The following is a 19,833-nucleotide window of genomic DNA, read 5'->3' on the forward strand; positions in this document are numbered from 1 at the left end:
TGAGTTTGATTAAAATAGGTTGAACTTTTAAATCATATATGGAATGCACTTCGAAATTGGAATAATTCCAAATCTTGAAAATTTACACTTCGAATAAGCCTTCTGGGCTTTCATAGTTACCTGTACAATCTATCTCTATATATATAGGGATTACAGATACATTTACACATTCTATAGAAGGTTCGTGGACGGGTTTCTATAGAGTATGGCCCGTGTCTTTACTTATTGCTGTAGCATACTTCTAATCATATATGGGATTTCCAACATTTATGCTCAAGATGAGAACAGTTACGTCAGTCATGTCACAGATTCTCATGCCAAACATCAGGCTCTACAGCAACTTCTTCCTTTCCTTCAATCACAAGAAATTAATACTTGGAAAAACAAGGTTTCAAGAGAGCAACTTCTTCGAAAAGCAAGAGTCGCTGCCGTGAACACTACAGCACTTGACAGTATGTTAAAGACGATTCTCGGTAACGATAATGTTCAAGCTATACTGAAGAATCTAATGCCACAACTGTCGTCGGTCGCTAACTCAAAAGAACTAACTGGTATGTTACAAAGTGTTTTGACCAGCATTACGAAAAATCAAACTTTACAGCAAAAGCAACAGCTGTATTCAGATTTGATGAAAGGAAATATTTTAGGACTAATGAAAGACGTAGACCCTAATGTACTTCAAAGTGTCATCAAATCGGTTGCTGGAAATATAACGAATGGGAATCTACCTCTTGCGAATAGTTTGCCAGGAATTTTAAGCAACGGGGTAAACGCGGAAGCGATAGCAACGTACGCTTTTGTGTTTTTGCGTTCCAGAATTCTGTCCTCAAACTCCTCCAATATGTGTAAACAAGATATATTGAAAACAATAACAGGACTCTCCAACACTCAGCCATGGGCTCTAAAAAGTAAGTAGAAGTTTACCTTCAATATTACGCACATTATCAATCGCATAAGTCTTCTTAAACAAGTGAAATAGTTTACTTCTTCTGAATTCCATTCCATGCTGGTATCCGTGGCAACACTAATGTACACTTTCATAACCTACACTGATCTGAAATATATCATAAGCTACTGGTATACATGAAACTTCTCCAAACCGGCCCCTCAGAAAACAGGTTCTCCCTGAATATCGGCCGATTTTCAAAGTTCCGGCAGAAACCTTAACATTTCCTTACAAAGAAAGTCTCACAAAACCGGCCACCCCTGAAAACCGGACATCGGCCACTTTTTAAAGTACAATTGTTAACAAACATGTGTAAATTACCCTTATAATACCGGCCACTATTTGAAGACTAGAAAATTTTGGCCAGAGGGGTGATTAAGATCGGCCAGGTGTGAAAAATGACTGACCTACCATCCAGGTGGGAAATTATCGACCGGAGGTGTGAAAAAGATTCATTCTCACTTAGCTAAAATTCTGAAATTGTTATTCCCACTTAGCCAAAACTGTGATTTTCACACCTGAGTTGTCCCTGGGTATAGTCTGTTTTACACTAACTACCTGTAATTACCAGTCAGGCCTATGAAAGGAAATCATATACATGTATATATATATTATAAGTATACCTTTATTGTTTAAGACATACATCTTATCAATATGAAATAAAGATTTATAATGTTTTAATATATTAATGACATTGTTTAGAGGTGTACAAATATATAAGTATATTTTCATGGACAGGATAGTGTAATTGATTGATGATTTTACATACGCTTATATGTACATACGAATGTAGGACAGAAAGTCACAGGACAAAAAGTCACAGACAAAAAGTCACGGACAAAATGACCATGGACAAAAAGTCAGAATAAGATATTTTATGAAAGTAGGATAAAATGTCACAGGACAAAAAGTCACAGTTTATAAGAAAATATTGATTTTGATATATATCTGAAAACATATCTGATTTTTGTAAAGTTTAAGAAACTATATATGCATTTGGGTACCATGTACCTGTAATTGTTAGCTTAAAAGTATGTATGGAGTCTCATTTGCTAAGCCAATCATCATTCCTAAAATGGAACTCATGCAGAGTAATCTGTGGATATTACATAAATGGGATCACGTTTTGACAGAAAAAAAGAAATGAACAGTAAAAAAAAAAAAAAAAAAAAAAAAGTGATACAACTGGAATGTGGAATAATTAATAATCGTAATTGCAATTAAAATGATTTGAATCACACATGTTACAAAATGTAGACACTATGAATATGTACATGTGCATGTAAACAAAGGGAAGGTTTTACTCAAAATAAGACATATGAGTAAGTGTCAAATTTACAAAATGGATAAGATATATGTAGGCAAGAGATAAAATATTCATTATGTATGTTTACACAGGTAATACTGTAAAGAAAAATTATCTATGACATGCTTGTAAACAATACACTTTGGAGACGAATTAAAGTGTTCAACTAAATCTTTAACTTAGTTGTATAACTCAATTTTTTTCATATCAAATGTAGTATTTTCTTGTTCACACCAAATATTTACCCTAGACCAATCTCAAACTATTTTTCTAGGATAACCCAAGAAAGCCATATTGGCTTATTTCCAATGGGGACTTTCTGATCTTATTATGTGAAATCCAAGTGATGGACTATGCAGATGTCGCATCTCATCTCATTCATTTAGACTGATGTTTTCCTTTTTATGTACTTGCATTTCTTTATGTGTTTCATTGTTAAACTGATATGTTCTTTAAATCTAAATGTGTTTAATGTATAAAAATTTAGAATTAATCTCAAATCTTTCTTTCTTTTGAAATGGAATTTTACTGCCCAATTTCAATATCAAACAAAATTTCCTGTGATGTATTACAAAACAGACTATAGGTTACCTGTAATTATTTTCCTTTGTTCTTGGACACCCTTACCTGTGCACCATTCCCATCTAGCTAAAACCAGTCACCCGTACAGATTTCAGAATTTTAGCTAAGTGGGAAGACACCGTGAAAAACACGAGTGGCCCCTATAAGTTCTATAATTTACCTGTGCTGTCCAGGGTGTTAATTGGTGCTTGGCTAATCCAAGTGACCCTTTTAAATTTCTGTATGAAATGTTATAAACAGATATGCACATATTGAATGAATACAATTAATACGCCATATTGTTGCACCATGGATATAAGCGGTAGTTAATAAACAACAAACCCATGGCTGTTAATGATAATTTTCAATAGATAAATGATTTTTGGGGAATTTCAATAGACTTAAAATTCCTAAGAAACATCTAAATTAAAATTATATATTTACTACTGTACTTTTCAAAAATGTCAAAACAAACTTGTTAACGATATAAGCAATGGACGTAACCAGAGTTTTTATAGGTAAGAGGAATTCCAATAATAGGCCTCTATGTTTTCTTTATCTATCCTGTTATAAATTTTTAGTTAAATTTAGATGATTGCAGCAAGGCTCTTTCTTGTAATAATTACCTGTAGGTACAAGCGGACTAGTTTGACCTCCACCGATAATTGATCATAGATCCCCATATCAAAGTGAGCAGTACCTACTCTGTACCTACTCTGTGTGTTAATTGCAGCAATCAAATGGCTATGTGTTTGGTTTTTTTTATTAAAACATAAGCCGAAATTCTACATAAATGCTGCTAGTCTACAAATTTCTATACATATATCAAATGCTATTTTATTTAAACGGACTGCTTTCCATTATCTATGCATGTCAATATAAAAATGTTTATTCATGTTTAATTAGTTTTAGTGCTACATTTCTGTAAAAATTGAAAATAAACATGTTAGTAAATGATTTTGTTTTATTTCCAATAGTGAAATAATAGTCCTTGAACACCATATAATATGGTTTGTGGTATGTCAATGAAATATTTAATAAAAATTGAGCTGAAATGTCTCTATAAATGCTAAATTCTCGGTATACCGACCACCCCTCTAAACCGGCCGTTTTTGTCGGTCCGACAGCTGGCCGGTTTAGAGAAGTTTCACTGTATATAGACTCTCTTTGACAATTTATTGGGATGTCTGCGACATACATGTAAGTAAACTTCACTCTATTCAAACCAAAGTAAACGAACATTGCATCTTTGTACTGATGCGCCAGGAAGAAGTTATTATTTTAAGAAAACATATACGTATCGGACATTCCAAATTGACACATCCTAACCTACTTAACAGAGAACTTCAGTCTGAATTTAGATCTTGTGACTGTCCATCAACTATACGTCACATGCTTTTAGATCATATTATTAGAAAATATTTACAGGAATGCGAGTTTTACAGAAAAATCCTAATACATTTGTAATAAAACTGCTTTTATACATATATTGTACATGAAATGTTATATCTTTTACCTGTTTACATATTTTTAAACTTATATCCGCCGGATGTGACGTTAAAGGGTGTCCCTTGTCAAGGACTACATTTTTTGTACAACCCCTTTGACATGCATACTATCGTTTCTCTGGTTTTCGATAAAGAGTATATTCACTGGGAGCCGTCAGGAAAACTTCAAAACCGATCACAAAAAAAACAAACAACAAACGATCATACACTATACTTCATTAAGTTAAAATGGCGGAAATACATTGTATTGTCAAAACAGCGTTAAACCCAAATCAATAAATAAATCTTGAAAACGATATTGTAATATACAAAAGCACCTGGTATTTGTTCCCCATGTTGCAAGGTAAATGTCCTTATCAATCACCATAACGTTTGGATTATCTAAATTTGATATACAATATCTTATTAATGAGTATAATTTGTACTTGACTATCATTTGTGTCTAAATGGAGGTTTTTTTGTCTTTTTTCCAGTGTTGGATGCCTCTGCTAAACCCCAGCCCGACATAATGGACATCAATATCAATTGGTACGGGTCATACGACGAGTGTATTGCGGATTACACTATCCTTGACCAAGTCCACGTTTTGCCGAGAAATGCTTCTATTCCTGTAGTCAAGTCCCAGTACTGCACCGTCAGTATATACCCACCATTACCTGATTCAGCTAGAGGGGTAACTACATGTACCAAAATATGACAGTGTTCCATTGTCTTCGGGTCAATTCCCGCAAATTAGAAAATATCATTGCTACCAAGGAAAAGAATGTAATACTGTAAAAATCACAATACAATATTAATTACATTAGTGTATGCCCACTAATGATTGGCAGTGACATGGATATAATTGTGATATTTATTACATAAAATGGGTACGTACAGTGCGGTAGTTTACCCACATTTGAGTGCACTGTTTAAGAAAATCTAGAAACTAGGTTTTGTTGTCGTTTGCCATTCTTTATTCACGGGTTTTAATTTTCTGTTAATCATACATTAATAGTTGATGGGAATATTTGGTGGTGGACTCATCAAGGCCGGAGTCTGTGCTCCAAAATCGTGTAGCCAAAACGATATTCTGCTATTATCCAATCAGTGTAAGTTCTGTTTATTCACTCAGCAATCACTTCTAACGGAGGTTGTAAGGCTCTTCAATATTGAGTTAGCCCCACTCTACGTTTGTTTGTATCTACATGTTTTGCGCCCCATTCGAGAATTTTTTCACTCGTAGAAAGACAGCTTTGGGTGAAGTACAGTCCCTGAAACGTACTGTTTTCCACATGAACGGTCATCGAACGCTTAATGACCGCAGAGCAAACGGTGTGTAAACGCTGAGCGCAAGTTAGTGAACGGTTAGTGAGTGACCGCACAGGCACCTAAAGTATGGATATTACTACCCCCCCCCCCATTTTATTATACCGGTAGAAGGCCAATCTCTAAAGCTTAAAAAAGCGTGAAACGATTACATGGATCGAATGAGGGATGAGATAGACTGGGAATTCACACATTTCAGAGAAATTATTGCCACCAAAATATTTTTTTTTTCCAAAAAAAGGGGGGTTCGTAATAAACATACTTCAGGTGCTTGTGAGTGAACGGTGAACGATAGGGGAATGCAAGATGAGCGCTTACTAGCATTAGGAATATCTCTGGTGTTTTCCTCGCACTGAACATATCGTGTGATCAATGAAGAACATCGCGAGAGTAGACTAAAAGCTATATCTCAGTGTATCTAAAGAAAATATAAATTAAGTCACGTGTAATGTCGTGAGAAACATGATCTGCATGTGTACATTTATCAGTACAGACACAATAGCACACTATGTGTGAATTTATGTTTCTTACAATGCATACGTGTATTCAAACGTTATGAATATGTCTTGTATAAGGAAAACAGTTAGCATAAGCGTAATGAAACAGCCATCAATGATGAAAATTATAATCATTATCAATTTTGCTGTTTAAATGTCCATACACATCTTGCCGAACGAGGTAGCTCAGTGGTAGAGCGTTCACTTCATAACCCGGAAGTCGTGAGTTTGAGCCCCGCTCTTGCCATGGCCGCGCCAAACCTAAGACGTTAGAATGGGTATTGATTGGTCCTTCGCCAAATGCTCTGCATATTGGAAGAGAGAATCACGGGTCTTTTGGATATGACCTTAAAAACGGAGGTCCCGTGTCGCGACAGGTGTTGGCACGATAAAGAACCCTCACTGCTACGGGCCTAGGCGCTAAGCTTGTGGTATTTCACCTACAGCTGGTGACGTCTCAATATGAGTGAAAAAATTTCGACGGGACGTAAAAAACAATCAATCATACACATCTTGTTTATAATTCTTTTTCACTTTATTAGAATTTAGAGAGGCAAAAGCTGTCAAAGACATGTTTATCAACAGGTTCAAGGGGCATTAGCTGTGAAAGTCATGACAACCATTTTTTCTCAAAATCCCTCTTTGGCATAGGAATATATATTAATGACTAATAAAACATTTATTTTGTACAAAAACAAGAGAAACCCAATAAAACTACGTTAGATAACCGCTTTTAGTGTATAGAAATACATGTATAGAAGGAAGAATTACTGTGGTGCAAGACAATAATTATTTAATCACCAATATCACATACTCATGTGTCTGTTTTGAGGTTGAAAATGATTGATTGATTGATTGAATATTGTTTACGTCTCGAGAATATTTCACTCATATGGAGACGTCACCACTGCCGGTGAAGGGCTGCAAAATTTAAGGCTATGCTCGGCGCTTATGGCCATTAAGCAGGAAGGGTTCTTTATCGTACCACACCTGCTGTGACGGGGGACCTCGGTTTTTGCGGTCTCATCCGAAAGACCGCCCCATTTAGTCACCTCTTACGACAATGAAGGTGATACTGAGGACCTATTCTAACCCGGATCCCCACGGGATTTTTGAGGTTGAAGAGTATTTGAAATCATTAAATACTGCTGTTATCACTGAAATAAATGGAGAGAGAGAGAGAGGGGGGGGGGTTAGAAAATGACAGCTAATGCCCCTTTAAATTATATATATATATAAATGTCTTATCAAACATGTTCCTTAGAGATGGCGTGCACTATTATGATGATTTTTATAATTCACTTAGTTTTTGCCTCTGTTCCGATTGGAAAACAGCAATTTTATGCAACAAAGGTAGACTGTGTGAAGGAAAGGCCATATGAAACGAAAGACATTGCTGTCATGTAAGTTACATTGTTAAATATTGCGTGAACAAAAACACTTGCGTGAAAAAGTGAAGACAGTGATCAATCTCATAATAAAGTATACAACAGCATTCATTTATTTTGATAGATTTTATCATGTTTTACTGTAATGGAATTAGTTTTATATTTTATGAATATGTTGATCAGGGACAGTGGACTTCTAAATATTATATGTATATCAGAACTGCAGAGGGGCAAAATGAATAGAAGGAGTGCTGATCAATTAATGTATCACGTCTAAGGGTTCATAGGGGCAAATGAAGTATCTAAGGGTTCATAGGGACAAATGAAGTATCTAAGGGTTCATAGGGACAAATGAAGTATCTAAGGGTTCATAGGGGCAAATGAAGTATCTAAGGGTTCATAGGGGCAAATGAAGTACGATATCACGCCTTGCTTTATTATATGATTGAGTAATTCCGAATGATATGCAATAAATTGCCACGATATATATGTACAAAGAGACATACAGACAAAGCGACCCCCTTCCAAATTTATGTGTCTTTCTCTTATTCTAAAGAATTTCTGCACCAACTTTGAAAACCTTAATTACTATGAAAACTGTTTCCTTATCGCGGTACAACGACAGTGTTGACGGATAGTTGGACGGACAATGTGATTACTATATATAGACCTCACGCATTTTCATTGCGAAGTCGTAGTTATTAATATCCTCTAGGTCAATACGATTCCTTAGCTGCCCAAGTACAACACTTCCCAGATAACTAAAGCAATGTAATGACCGATAAAATGCCAATAACTGAACATCTTCCGAGGTAACGCATTACAAACGAGGTACTTCTCGCAACATCGAGACTGTTGTGATATGTTGCCGGCTACATGTGCATTTGTTGGTCAAAGTCAGTGGTATCTAATACTTGCATATCGAAAATATTACATGCAACGGACGAATAAAATACGTATGCCACTAAACTACGAAATATGTTAGACTTTCGCATCTTCTACAATACTTATTAATATCACTGCATCAGATTGTAAACGGTTGGCATTTGATACTTGATATACTCCATGTAAATGTTTATCATAGAGACTATTTTCATATGATATATATTAGAAACCCTTTATAATATTTACCAATTTCCTATTACTCTAGGCACTACAGTGAAATATACATGCATACGTATTTTCAGAACGCTGTTGGGCGTATTCGGTGTCATCCTAGTCCTTGGAACTCTTTATGATCTTGTCAATGTACAATATCCAGAGTATAAAAGGAGAAAGATGGATGAACAATCTATTAACGACACCATGGATCCCAGTAGTATTTATAAATTGAAATCATTCGATGAAAAACCAGCAGATGTAGAAAAAGAAACTAAATTTGAAGAAGGTATACTATTGTTTAATATGAATATGATTCTTTTCTTATTTCAAATAAAAATACAGGCACATTTACATGTTTTCAATATATAAATAGAAAATGCAGAACCACAAATTATCTAACAAGAACCATGTCATGAAATCTGTAGAAGTGGATTTTACTCTGTTAACCGTCTCTTATGTATTAATTGAGCAGGTGTCTTCGGAAAAGTTTTGCTATCATTTTCCATTTACACAAACGCCAAGAAGATATTAAACACATCACAACCAAGAGGAACCCTGACAGCAGTTAATGGAATACGGTTCCTAAGTATGACTTGGGTAATTTTGGGCCATTCGTGGTCTTTTACTGCCACAAGTCAGTACGGATGTAAGTACGAAATAATATGTACAAATTATTTGTATATTTCAATCCCTGAAACATTGGTAGTGACCATGTAATCAGAATATGGTTAGATTTATTACATATTCTCTTTTGATTTTGTTGGATTTTTAATTGAACGAAATCCAACAAGTTTATATGTAATATATTTATTATTGCCGGAAGTGAAAACGATATTATCCGGCTTAATTAATCATAGTATGAAAATACTATAGACCGCCAACAGGCAGACTGTTGGATTGTATACCGTATAACGGGTATTTTCAGCGGTTTGAAATTTTTGCGATTCGATCCGTAAATGGTAGCAAATTATATTCTGCGTTTCCAATATCTGCGGTTGCATCATACCTAAATGTATATGTACATTGTATGTACACCTATATGCATGTATACTTGCATATACAGTGTTGTGTTATTAATGATTGTCTAAAGTCGCGTGCATGCCATGTTTTATCGCCATCCTCTAAAAAGAAAACCAGAAAGGCATTAATGTCGGTAAATTTGAAAGAAGATGTCTATCTGGATTAATACAGCGAGAAAAACTCCGGACAACAATAACATCGGTGATCGCTTTCGGAAGCGAGGAAGAGTGGAAAATATTCCAAGGAAAGGGAAGCAGTCAACAATGGACGACAGAGATGCTCGGAAACTTTTGAGGTCAGTAAAAGAAAAGAGAAAGAACTTTATCGGATATCACTGTTCGTTTAATCAGCATAGAGTGTCAACTGTTTCCAAAAGAACTTTGCAAAGAACTTTGTACTTGTTGGGGGTCATGTTTTTGGCCCCCATATATCTTTATGTTAGATTTTGCTGGGGGTCAGATTGCATAATACTTATCCAAAGACGTTTACCAATGTTTTCTAGTCTTTTCTGACCCCCATTATTTTGTCAAGTTTCATTTTCGTCATTTTATTAATAAATGAATTTTTTTCAATTCAACACTGTGTTACTGGTTCTGCCTGTCATGCCAAAAAACAAGCCTAGTCTACTTGGCAAGGTTAAGCTGAGGCTAACGGAACATAAAGAACTTTGCAAAGAACTTTGTACAAGCAGGGCTAATTTAGGAGGATTGTACGGAAGCGCATACGAATTCGGAAAGTCAATCGTAAAGCTCGAAATTCTTGGTGTAAAGATAACCGAAACAGAACTGTTGACACTTACTGTAATGGGGTTATCTTTAGTGATGAGTGTAAGGTACATAGTAGATATCGACTCTGATAGTCGAGTTTTTATTTGGCGGAAGGAAGGTGATAACTGCATGCCGTGTTGTTTAGCGCAACCCCAAACGCCCAATTTCAGTTTAATAATATGGGGCTGTGTTACTCTCAACGGTGTGGGGACAATTACTATTGTAGATGGCAATATAAATACACGAAAGTACATTGATATAATTGATAAACACCTAATTGATATACACAGAGCTCGCATAAGTGCAGAAATTCAAATTACAGAATAATGTTCACGCCATGGTTTGGCCAACCCAGAGTCCTGATTTAAATGTTATAGAAAATGTCTGGCTTAGACTCATACGAGAACTAAGAAATGGAAACAATATCATTACCTCTACATAAAAAAATGGAGACGGCTATTAGACAGGTGTGGACTAACTTTCCAGTAGACTATATTCAGAGCCTGTACAAATCCATATCTTGGCGAATACAAAGAATATCAAGGTCTAAAGGCTATATAAATAGATATTAAGGTAAGAAAGAAAAACTGTTTATTTCCTATTTCAAGTTTAATTATTCAAGCGAGTTGCGAAATGAAGGCGGTCATTTTTTAATTTGGACGATCGCTAATGGCACAATACTGTATGTTACGATTGAAATTTTTGCGTATTTTTCCTATCCGAAGAAAATGGACAGCCACAGAATATACCCGTTATACATAATTCATTTAAAAACATTCAAATACGTTTCTGTGCGACGACAGGTGCTATATTTATATATATTTAAATATTCTGCAGTATATAGTTCTAAACATTCTGCATTCCATATTTTTAGATGTGTTTGTAAAGGTATATTTATTGTATAAATCACCTTCTAACTTGAATAATTATTGCTTAGTATAGAATATGGATGTGGATTTAAGGGAATAACGTATCGACATAATGACTTCCTTTTGAAATATGAATGAAAATCTAAATATCAGGAAATTGCAATACTTGCATATTCCTTTTGAATGTAAAACTTATACGGTACCAATTTTGATGCACCAGATGCGCATTTCGACAAATAATGTCTCTTCAGTGATGCTCAACCGAAATTTTTGAAATCCGAAATAACAATGAAGTTTTAGAACTATTATAGCGAAAAACAGTGTGCCCAAAAAAGTGGAGTCAAATACCTAGCTGGATAACTCAGGAGTTTAATGTCATTTGTAGATCGTGTAGATTAAATCAAGTGCAAATAAATTTAAAACCATAGTAAAATAATTTTTCATAATTCCAGTTAATATTGGAAGTTAATATTCATAGCTATTTATGGAATGATTTCATATCGATCTTTTGGAATTGTTACTACATGTATATCTCAGTTTACAAAAGAGCCTCAAATATCCCAATTTCCTTGTTTAATTCCGTAAAACGCATCTGATGTTTCCATTAATAATTCTATTAAAAAAATTGGAATTTTATATGAATCGGATCGATATTTCCATATTAATAAAATGGAAACAGGAGCCAAACGTATAGTGACGCCATATCTAGGACGTCATATGGCTGGACTTAACTTCAACCTTCATGTAATTTGAATGTTGATAAAGTTAAAATTGAACCGATCAAATTTTGTTTTACAAGTGAAATTAAACAATTGCATATGAAATAGTAAAATTCATTAGTAATAAATGATATAATTTTTGTGTTTACCGGTATGTCTGGTAGAAATAAAATTAAATAAATGCATAAATTAATTGTATATCTAAACTCTACACGTTGATATTTCTGCTGTAGTATTTAGTACTAAAATATACTACAATGCTATTTTTTTTTTTATTAGTTTAGTTTATGATTTGTGTTTCTTTCTTTTAGCGAATTTTGGACCATATGCTTCAGCATTTTTCAAAAGAAAATCAGCTCAAGCAATTTTGAATGCCTTATTCTCTGTTGACACGTTTTTTGTGTTGAGGTAAACATTTTATGTCATCAAAAATAGATGCTCAGATGGACTTCAAAATAATTGATTCCGCAACATTATTAGGATTTGTTGGTAGGGGGATTCCCCCTACTTCTTCATCTTGTACATCTGATTTGCAGCGGACTCTTGACATCATATTTGACCTTGAAGCAGATGAGTAAAGTGAAGGGCAAAATAAACTGGTTTATGTTCTACTTTCATCGCTTTTGGAGGTCAGTCGACTTAGTATTACAAGTACAATCATTGCCTTATGTCTCTCCTAAGGAAGTAATTTGGCATTTTAAAACGTTATATCAATGTACGAGCAAATACATAAACAGTTATGATAACTGATTGTCATTTATTTTATGTTTTACATGTATCTATCTGATCTTTTCTATACTGGCTGAATTTCTCTTTTTTCTAAATTACTTTCATAGACTGACACCTGCGTACATGATACTGATAGCGTTTTCAGTAGGCGTGGCACATCACGTGATCAATGGACCGAACGCTCCGAAACCTGATGAAACCTGTCCCAAATACTGGTGGTGGAATCTTCTTTACATCAACAACTTTGTGGACAGTTCGGCGAAACTGGTGAGGTTTATTCATGTTTGGAGTCCTTTATTTTATTCCTCACCGTGGCTAGTGTTTATGTGTGTGTGTATATATATATACATGTATATATACATGTATATATATATATATATATATATATATATATATATATATATATATATATATATGCTCTAAGTAAAGGTTGTGTACTGCTTTACATCATCAATGTTTTTTGCGATATTAAATGTCTTCGTTGCCACCAATGAGCAAATTTCCAAAACAAAATTTAAATATCATCGAAAATCGTTGTTTCGAAGTGAAATCAATGATGCGGTATTTCTACAGAAACATGGACACTTTTTAACGTACTTTCAGATCAGTATAATTTGACTTTCATCATCTTTCTTTTTTTTTCAGTGTGTAGGATGGTCGTGGTATCTAAACAATGACATGCAGTTCTACGTCCTTAGTCCACTTATGATTGTACCGCTGTTTTTGTAAGCAACGAGACCAATGTTTGCAACAACAATTATTTCATTATGATTCCAAAATTGTTTATTACAATTGTTTTGATTGGACAAAAATAAAGCTGAACGGGAATAAATTCGAAAATGCTATTATTCATACGCGCCTAAAAATAAAATGATGTAATGTAGGGAGAAACAGCTAGGGCATTATTCAAATTTTTGATACAGTGAACAAATTGTAACTATATAAGAATCAATTTCCATGTGTAAACTATGGGCATTTTATTCAAAAATTGAATAAAAGTGCGAAGCAGGTTTATGTTAAGTTTGTAAGGAAAATGTTCGGAGTTTACACATCGATAAAGCCTTCAAAAAGAATGCTTAAACCTATATCATTAAAATAAAGATAACGAGGAGCTTTCAAAGGAATATGCATTCTTTACAGAATGTCAAGCTTGTTGTAACCTAGATTTGGTGTAATTAAGAAATAAAAAGGTTTACAAATGATGGCGACATCCTGTATATTTTACAGTAAGGATATAATTGGCATCATCTCATGTGCAGTATTTCTTGCGGTCACTACTATCACAACTGGGGTATTGAGCCATCACTTTAGCTGGAACCCATCAGTGGTTGGAGGTGGAAAACACCCAGGGTAAGTGTTCCATTGATTTCGGGTGAGGATGCATGAATAAGGTCGGAAAGTACAGCTTTGTTTAAGAGTTAAAGATTTTAAACTTTTGTAACATTGATTAAGTACCTTTCGAATTTGAACTATCCCTGTATAAACTCTACTATAGTAACCGTTTGCCCTGTATATGAAGGATTGCTTTAAATTCCGAAATTAAATCCAAAATGTTTCATATTTCAGTGGTGATGTATTTAAAGACTACTACATCAAACCATATTGCAGAATGGGTCCTTATATCTGTGGTATATTTACCGGATACCTTCTGTACAAATTCAAGAATAAATGCCAAATTAACATCGTAAGTACCGAAACTCGGGTTTGTTAACATTTTAAAGTTGACAGGGGATGCTTGCTCCTCCTAGGCACCTGATCACACCTCTAGTATATCCTGGGGTCCTTGTTTGCCCAACTCTCTTATTTTGTATTGCTTATAGGAGTTATGAGATTGTTTACTGTCCGTTATATTCACCTTTCTTCTAATAAATTCTATTAAGTATTTTTTCCTGAACGCATCTCCAATTTCAATATTGATCGCTCTGTGGCAGGACATATTCGATATATGGATTCTTGGCAGGGTATATGGACTCACATTCTCTGTCAAAGTATATACTCAGTATTTTCCCGAGCCGTTCGGGAGAATATAAACTTTGACAGGAAATATGACTCCATATACTCTGCCAAGAATCCATGTAACAATAATATATGGGAAGCTGGCGATGAAGAAGTCTTTATGATGAATAATTCTCATCGTGTCTTGTGTCAATCAATGTATAGTAAAGTTCGAAATTGAAAGTTTGTTATGACCTTGACCTTATGATTCCAAATATAGAGGTTTTTTCCTTTAATGGTCAACTACCTTTGTATGAAATGAAGCTTTGTATTGAAAACTATTCAAGTTTTATCACAACGAAAGTGATGACGAACGGACGATTGCTTTAAGGCTTTCGCATTTTAGTCCACGGTTCTAATTAATAGATGTCTTTTTTCCCTTTGTCATCTCCTTCTGAATAAAATTTTAAATTGTCACAATCAAAACTTTTTTGATTTATTGTATGATGATCAGTGCTAACGGATACAGACATACTTACAGATACACATACAAAGCGATATGACCCCAAATTTTAAATATAAAAACTTTTTCATATAACTGATATCTCACAACAAAAGTGTTCACGGACGATGCGACTACTATAGGATTCTCGCATTTTCAATGCATGGCACTATTATTTATGCTAATGATACATTTTTAAAATTTGGAATCCAGTTTGTAAATCTAGGGCTCTGGGGCGTGGCCACTGCAAGCGCATCCGCAGCACTATATGGACTGCATGATGCTTTCAACGGGCATCCACTATCCAATGAAGTTTCATCCCTATACAATGCATTGTCCAGAACTGTTTGGGGAGCTGCTGTTTCGTGGGTTATATTTGCATGTGGAACTGGAAATGGAGGTACGATTATACCATTTGAAAGAACAAGTACAAATCATGATTGCTTATATAGTAAGTATGTATATGTATGTAGTGTAAAATATTAATGTAGACAGTTTTACTGTCAATATTAATTTCTAACAATTTTGCGCATCTGATCAATTCACAAAAATATATATATATATTTTAAATAAATTGATATCAAAAATAAAACTTAGCTTCCATGTAACTTAAACACCAGCACAACGACATTGCAACCGTAAATTGAAAAAAATGAAGAAAGGGGGGGGGATATACAGAAGTGTCAATATAGCGATTTATGGAAACCCAACTTATTTATCCATGAGGAGTAGATTCTGGTTTAGAAGGAAAGTGTCACGGTGTGATTTTAATCAAGAAAGTTTTATGTATATACACGAACATCTTGCATGCATTTTATCTTATGCACATCTTGATGCATATAATTGATGGGGAAAAATAAAGATTTTAGTTTTTAGCACTAATACCGATTCGCAAAATCTAAAAATTCTAGCATAAATCTATAGCTCTTTTTCTCCCAAGATCCGCAAAAATAAGTCGAGGCAAAAAGCTTCAGATGTACGACATTTCCATGATTTTCTTCCCGTCGTATTTCCAGAACATCTGTATACCCAGTCACCATATGCGATACAAATATTCTTCTACTGATTCATTAGAAGTATTGTAACATGCATGCACTTTCCAGAGCATTTCAAACCTAAATATTATGACTTCTGATTGGCTAAGATAAGATTGAAACTGAAATTAACGCATTTTGCTCTAGAAATCCTATTCGAAGTTGTAATCTCGAATTTACAATGTACTTTAAGAACATTTTAAAAACGATATCAAACAGCATCATAAATCAATGTACATACTCTGTCCATTGTAAGACAAACCACGGCAATTCTAAAGAATTTAAGATGGTCAGTAGAAGTAACAAGAATGTTCAACGAATTCGAATGTTAACTATTTTCAGTTGCTTGTATTTTCACGAATTGACAAAAATTGGAAGGAAAATAAATCGTCTTTTTTGTGGTAGTCTTCACATTCTGGGTGCAATTTCATGAATAATGACTCTGCAACTATTTACCAAGAGGTGTCTTTATAATTCAACTGTGTTTCCGAACTATTCAATGTTCATCAAGGTCTAATTCGTTATTCAGTTTAAAGAACATGTTGTTGAATCAGTTTTATTTCGAAAACCGTAGGTCCAATCAACACTCTGCTGTCGTGGAAGGCAATGGTGCCCCTCTCTAGACTGACATACTGTGCCTACCTCGTACATCCGCTGATTATTTACGCGTACAATGGGAGTCACCCACAAACGGTTTATCTCAGCGACATCGATCTCGTAAGTGATTGTTTTGTTATTGAGGGTTACAGTGAATGGCGAATCTTATATTTCCAATTGCCAACGGTTTAAGTAGATTAAGGACAACTTTTTGAAATGAATTAAATCCCAGTAGTATTTTTGACGAGCTTTCAGAACTACATATTCTTTGTAAATATATCTATATCACTTTCTGAAAACATCATAAAATGAACTATCCAGATCTGTTGAATTCGTAATTGCAACATGAATTCTAGTTCAAGCATGACATATCAAATTTATTAATAAAAATATCAATTTATAAATGAAATTTATTGCATGGGAAGAGCCGTGTAAGATATATACATGTAATGTGAATGGTCTAGTTGTATTCTGTTATGTAGAATAAATATCCTCTTCTTCTCTTGTCAGATTTACAAGTTCTTCGGGAACCTTGTGATGGCATACGGAGTAGCATTTATCTTCTCGCTATGTTTTGAATCACCTTTCATGGGACTAGAAAAGGTCCTATTTTCCGGAATGTCTAAGAAGAAATGATATTCAACAGAAATGTACTAACATTCCACATTTTGAAAAGAAATGGGTGCAGCCAAACCGACTTAATAAAGACAGACAATTTATTTCTGAAGTATAGACGAAATTCTTTCTAGCCAACAAACATGCAAATTCTACTTTCTATGTAGTTCCCTCTGCGTAGTACAGAAACATCTTATCATTTGAAACTCACAGCTAATGTTTGACCAGAGAGACGACTGAATAAATTTCCGTTATAGCATACATGTATGTGACGTTCAAAATCTGTTATTATAGATTATTTTAGGACACAAATTATGTATATCATACAATTTAAACAGCTGTGCCCTGTATTTTATGTATATGCATATATGATCATGCATTAAAACAAACACTAATTTTTCAAGTATTTTAGTCCATCCGTTACCCGAGTAAACTACAAGTACCATTCCAATTCTTTTCAAATTTAGTATGAAGCATCTTTGCGACAAGGGGGACATAAATTGCAATTTTCAGAACTCCTGCACCACAGGGGCCATAGCAGCGGGGCAAAAATTGACAAATTTTCAGCAATCTTCCTCTCTATAACCACACATGTGTAAGAAAACTAAATGCATCATGATGTAGAGCAGGGAAGCTTCTACCAAAATTGTAAACATGATCCCTGGGGTAGATGTTCTGATATCAGGGCGAGGCCAAACTTGGTATATAATGTTTATGTGTAAAATACTTCAAATTTTTTTCTAATTCAAATTTGGCATGAAGCGCCTTAGGGAAAAGTAGGACATAAATTGTAAATTTGAGGACTCCTGCAGCCTTAGAGACAAGACGATAAATGCCAAAATTCGAAAATCTTCTCTACAACTGCATATCTTCAAGAAAATCTAAATGCATAATATACCATTCTAAGGAACGAAAAATTGGTTGACATATAATCTACATGCATTAATTTCAGTCGGTTAAGTAAAGGAAGAGAATTTCTGCACTATAGACCTTCAATACACTGTATATCGATAAATATAATTATATCGATATACGATTTGTGATGCCGTAGAAATCAGTGCTGATTTTAAAGCAATGTGTATTTAACGGTTTTATTTGGTATATTGTACATTGAAAATAATTTTCCCGAAGTTTGCTCGACCACTAACAAGGAAAACAAAACGATACAAGATAAAGGTCACAAGATTAAAAATGGTACCAGGAGAAAGATCTTGTAAGATGGAATGCATGTATGAAATATGAGAACCTAATCATTCTCCATTTAAGATCATGAGCAATATTAGTTTCGGTCAGACAGACAAAAAGATGGAGAGACAGAACGAAACATCTATATTCCCCCGTATCGGAAAATGTATGATACACGTAGTAAGGTTTTCGTGCAATTAGAGTGCTCACTTCTTAACTGTGAGACCCGGGTTCAATTCCCGATCCCAACGCTGCGTCAGACATAAGAAGTTTGATATACAAATTATGTACCTTTATGTTTAAACGGAAAACGCCCAGCATTAGAAGGAAAACTCACGAACATAGCTTAAGATGAAAAGGAGAAGGTAACAAAGAGTGACACATCTCATAAATCCTATTATGATAAAGAATGCGAAATTCAGAGAAGGACAAACACGTACCCTTGGAAGCGCCAGAGGTGGGATCAGGTGCCAAGGAGGAGTAAGCATCCCCTGTTAACCTGTGACACCCATCTTGAGTCTTGTATCTTGATGAGGCAAACCTTAATGAAAACAAATTACAAAATGCTCAACCAAAGGAGATTGCTGAAAGTCTGTAACATCAACTTACCTGTAAACAGCCTGTCTCAATTTGAAAATTGATTACTCGCAGAGCATGGTCTCGCACTTTTACATTTATTAAATGAGGGTCTTTTGTCAGAGAAGGCGTTGCAACGAGTAACAAGAGGCCCAGGGGCCTTATAGGTCACCTGAGTATCATGTAACAACCTTCCAATGTTTGAATTAGGTTTGTGTTTAAATATAAGAATTTTACTTTTGGATGGAAGAAACATTGAATAGCTATGTGGTCAGCCCTGCCTTTGCACCAGAACCCCTGACCCAGGGGCCATAAATTTCAGTATTGAAAGAAGCATCCTTGATCATCATTATCATACTATTAGTTTGTCTACTTAATACCCAGCAGCAGAGGAGAAGATTTTCAAAGAAATAAAATGCATTTTCACTATATGATCAATAGGGTCCCACCCTAATACCAGAACCCCTGACCCAGGGGCCATGAATTTCACAATTTTGAAAGAGGCATCCTTGCTCATCATAACCATGCTATTGGTTTGTCTACTTAATACCCAAGGACAGAGAAGAAGATTTTCAAAGAAATAATGCATTTTCACTATATGACTTATAGAGCCCCACCCTAGCACCAGAACCCCCGATCCAGTGGCCATGAATTTCACAATTTTTAACAA

At 34.7% G+C, this 19,833-nt stretch overlaps 1 protein-coding gene across 1 annotated transcript; it reads left to right on the forward strand.

Annotated features, from left to right (window-relative positions):
- Nucleotides 1–143: 143 nt before the first annotated feature.
- Nucleotides 144–17,801, forward strand: LOC125682220 (nose resistant to fluoxetine protein 6-like). The gene is made up of 15 exons (XM_048922679.2): nt 144–908; nt 4,795–4,994; nt 5,319–5,412; nt 7,433–7,529; nt 8,702–8,901; nt 9,088–9,261; nt 12,302–12,398; nt 12,527–12,619; nt 12,827–12,986; nt 13,365–13,444; nt 13,947–14,069; nt 14,286–14,403; nt 15,370–15,556; nt 16,765–16,907; nt 17,298–17,801. The coding sequence occupies exons 1-15, from the start codon at nt 206–208 to the stop codon at nt 17,421–17,423; spliced, it is 2,595 nt and encodes an 864-aa protein (XP_048778636.2). The 5' UTR covers nt 144–205; the 3' UTR covers nt 17,424–17,801.
- Nucleotides 17,802–19,833: the final 2,032 nt, after the last annotated feature.

The sequence above is a fragment of the Ostrea edulis genome, chromosome 2 (assembly GCF_947568905.1).
Source record: "Ostrea edulis chromosome 2, xbOstEdul1.1, whole genome shotgun sequence".
In the NCBI taxonomy this organism is placed as follows: domain Eukaryota; kingdom Metazoa; phylum Mollusca; class Bivalvia; order Ostreida; family Ostreidae; genus Ostrea; species Ostrea edulis.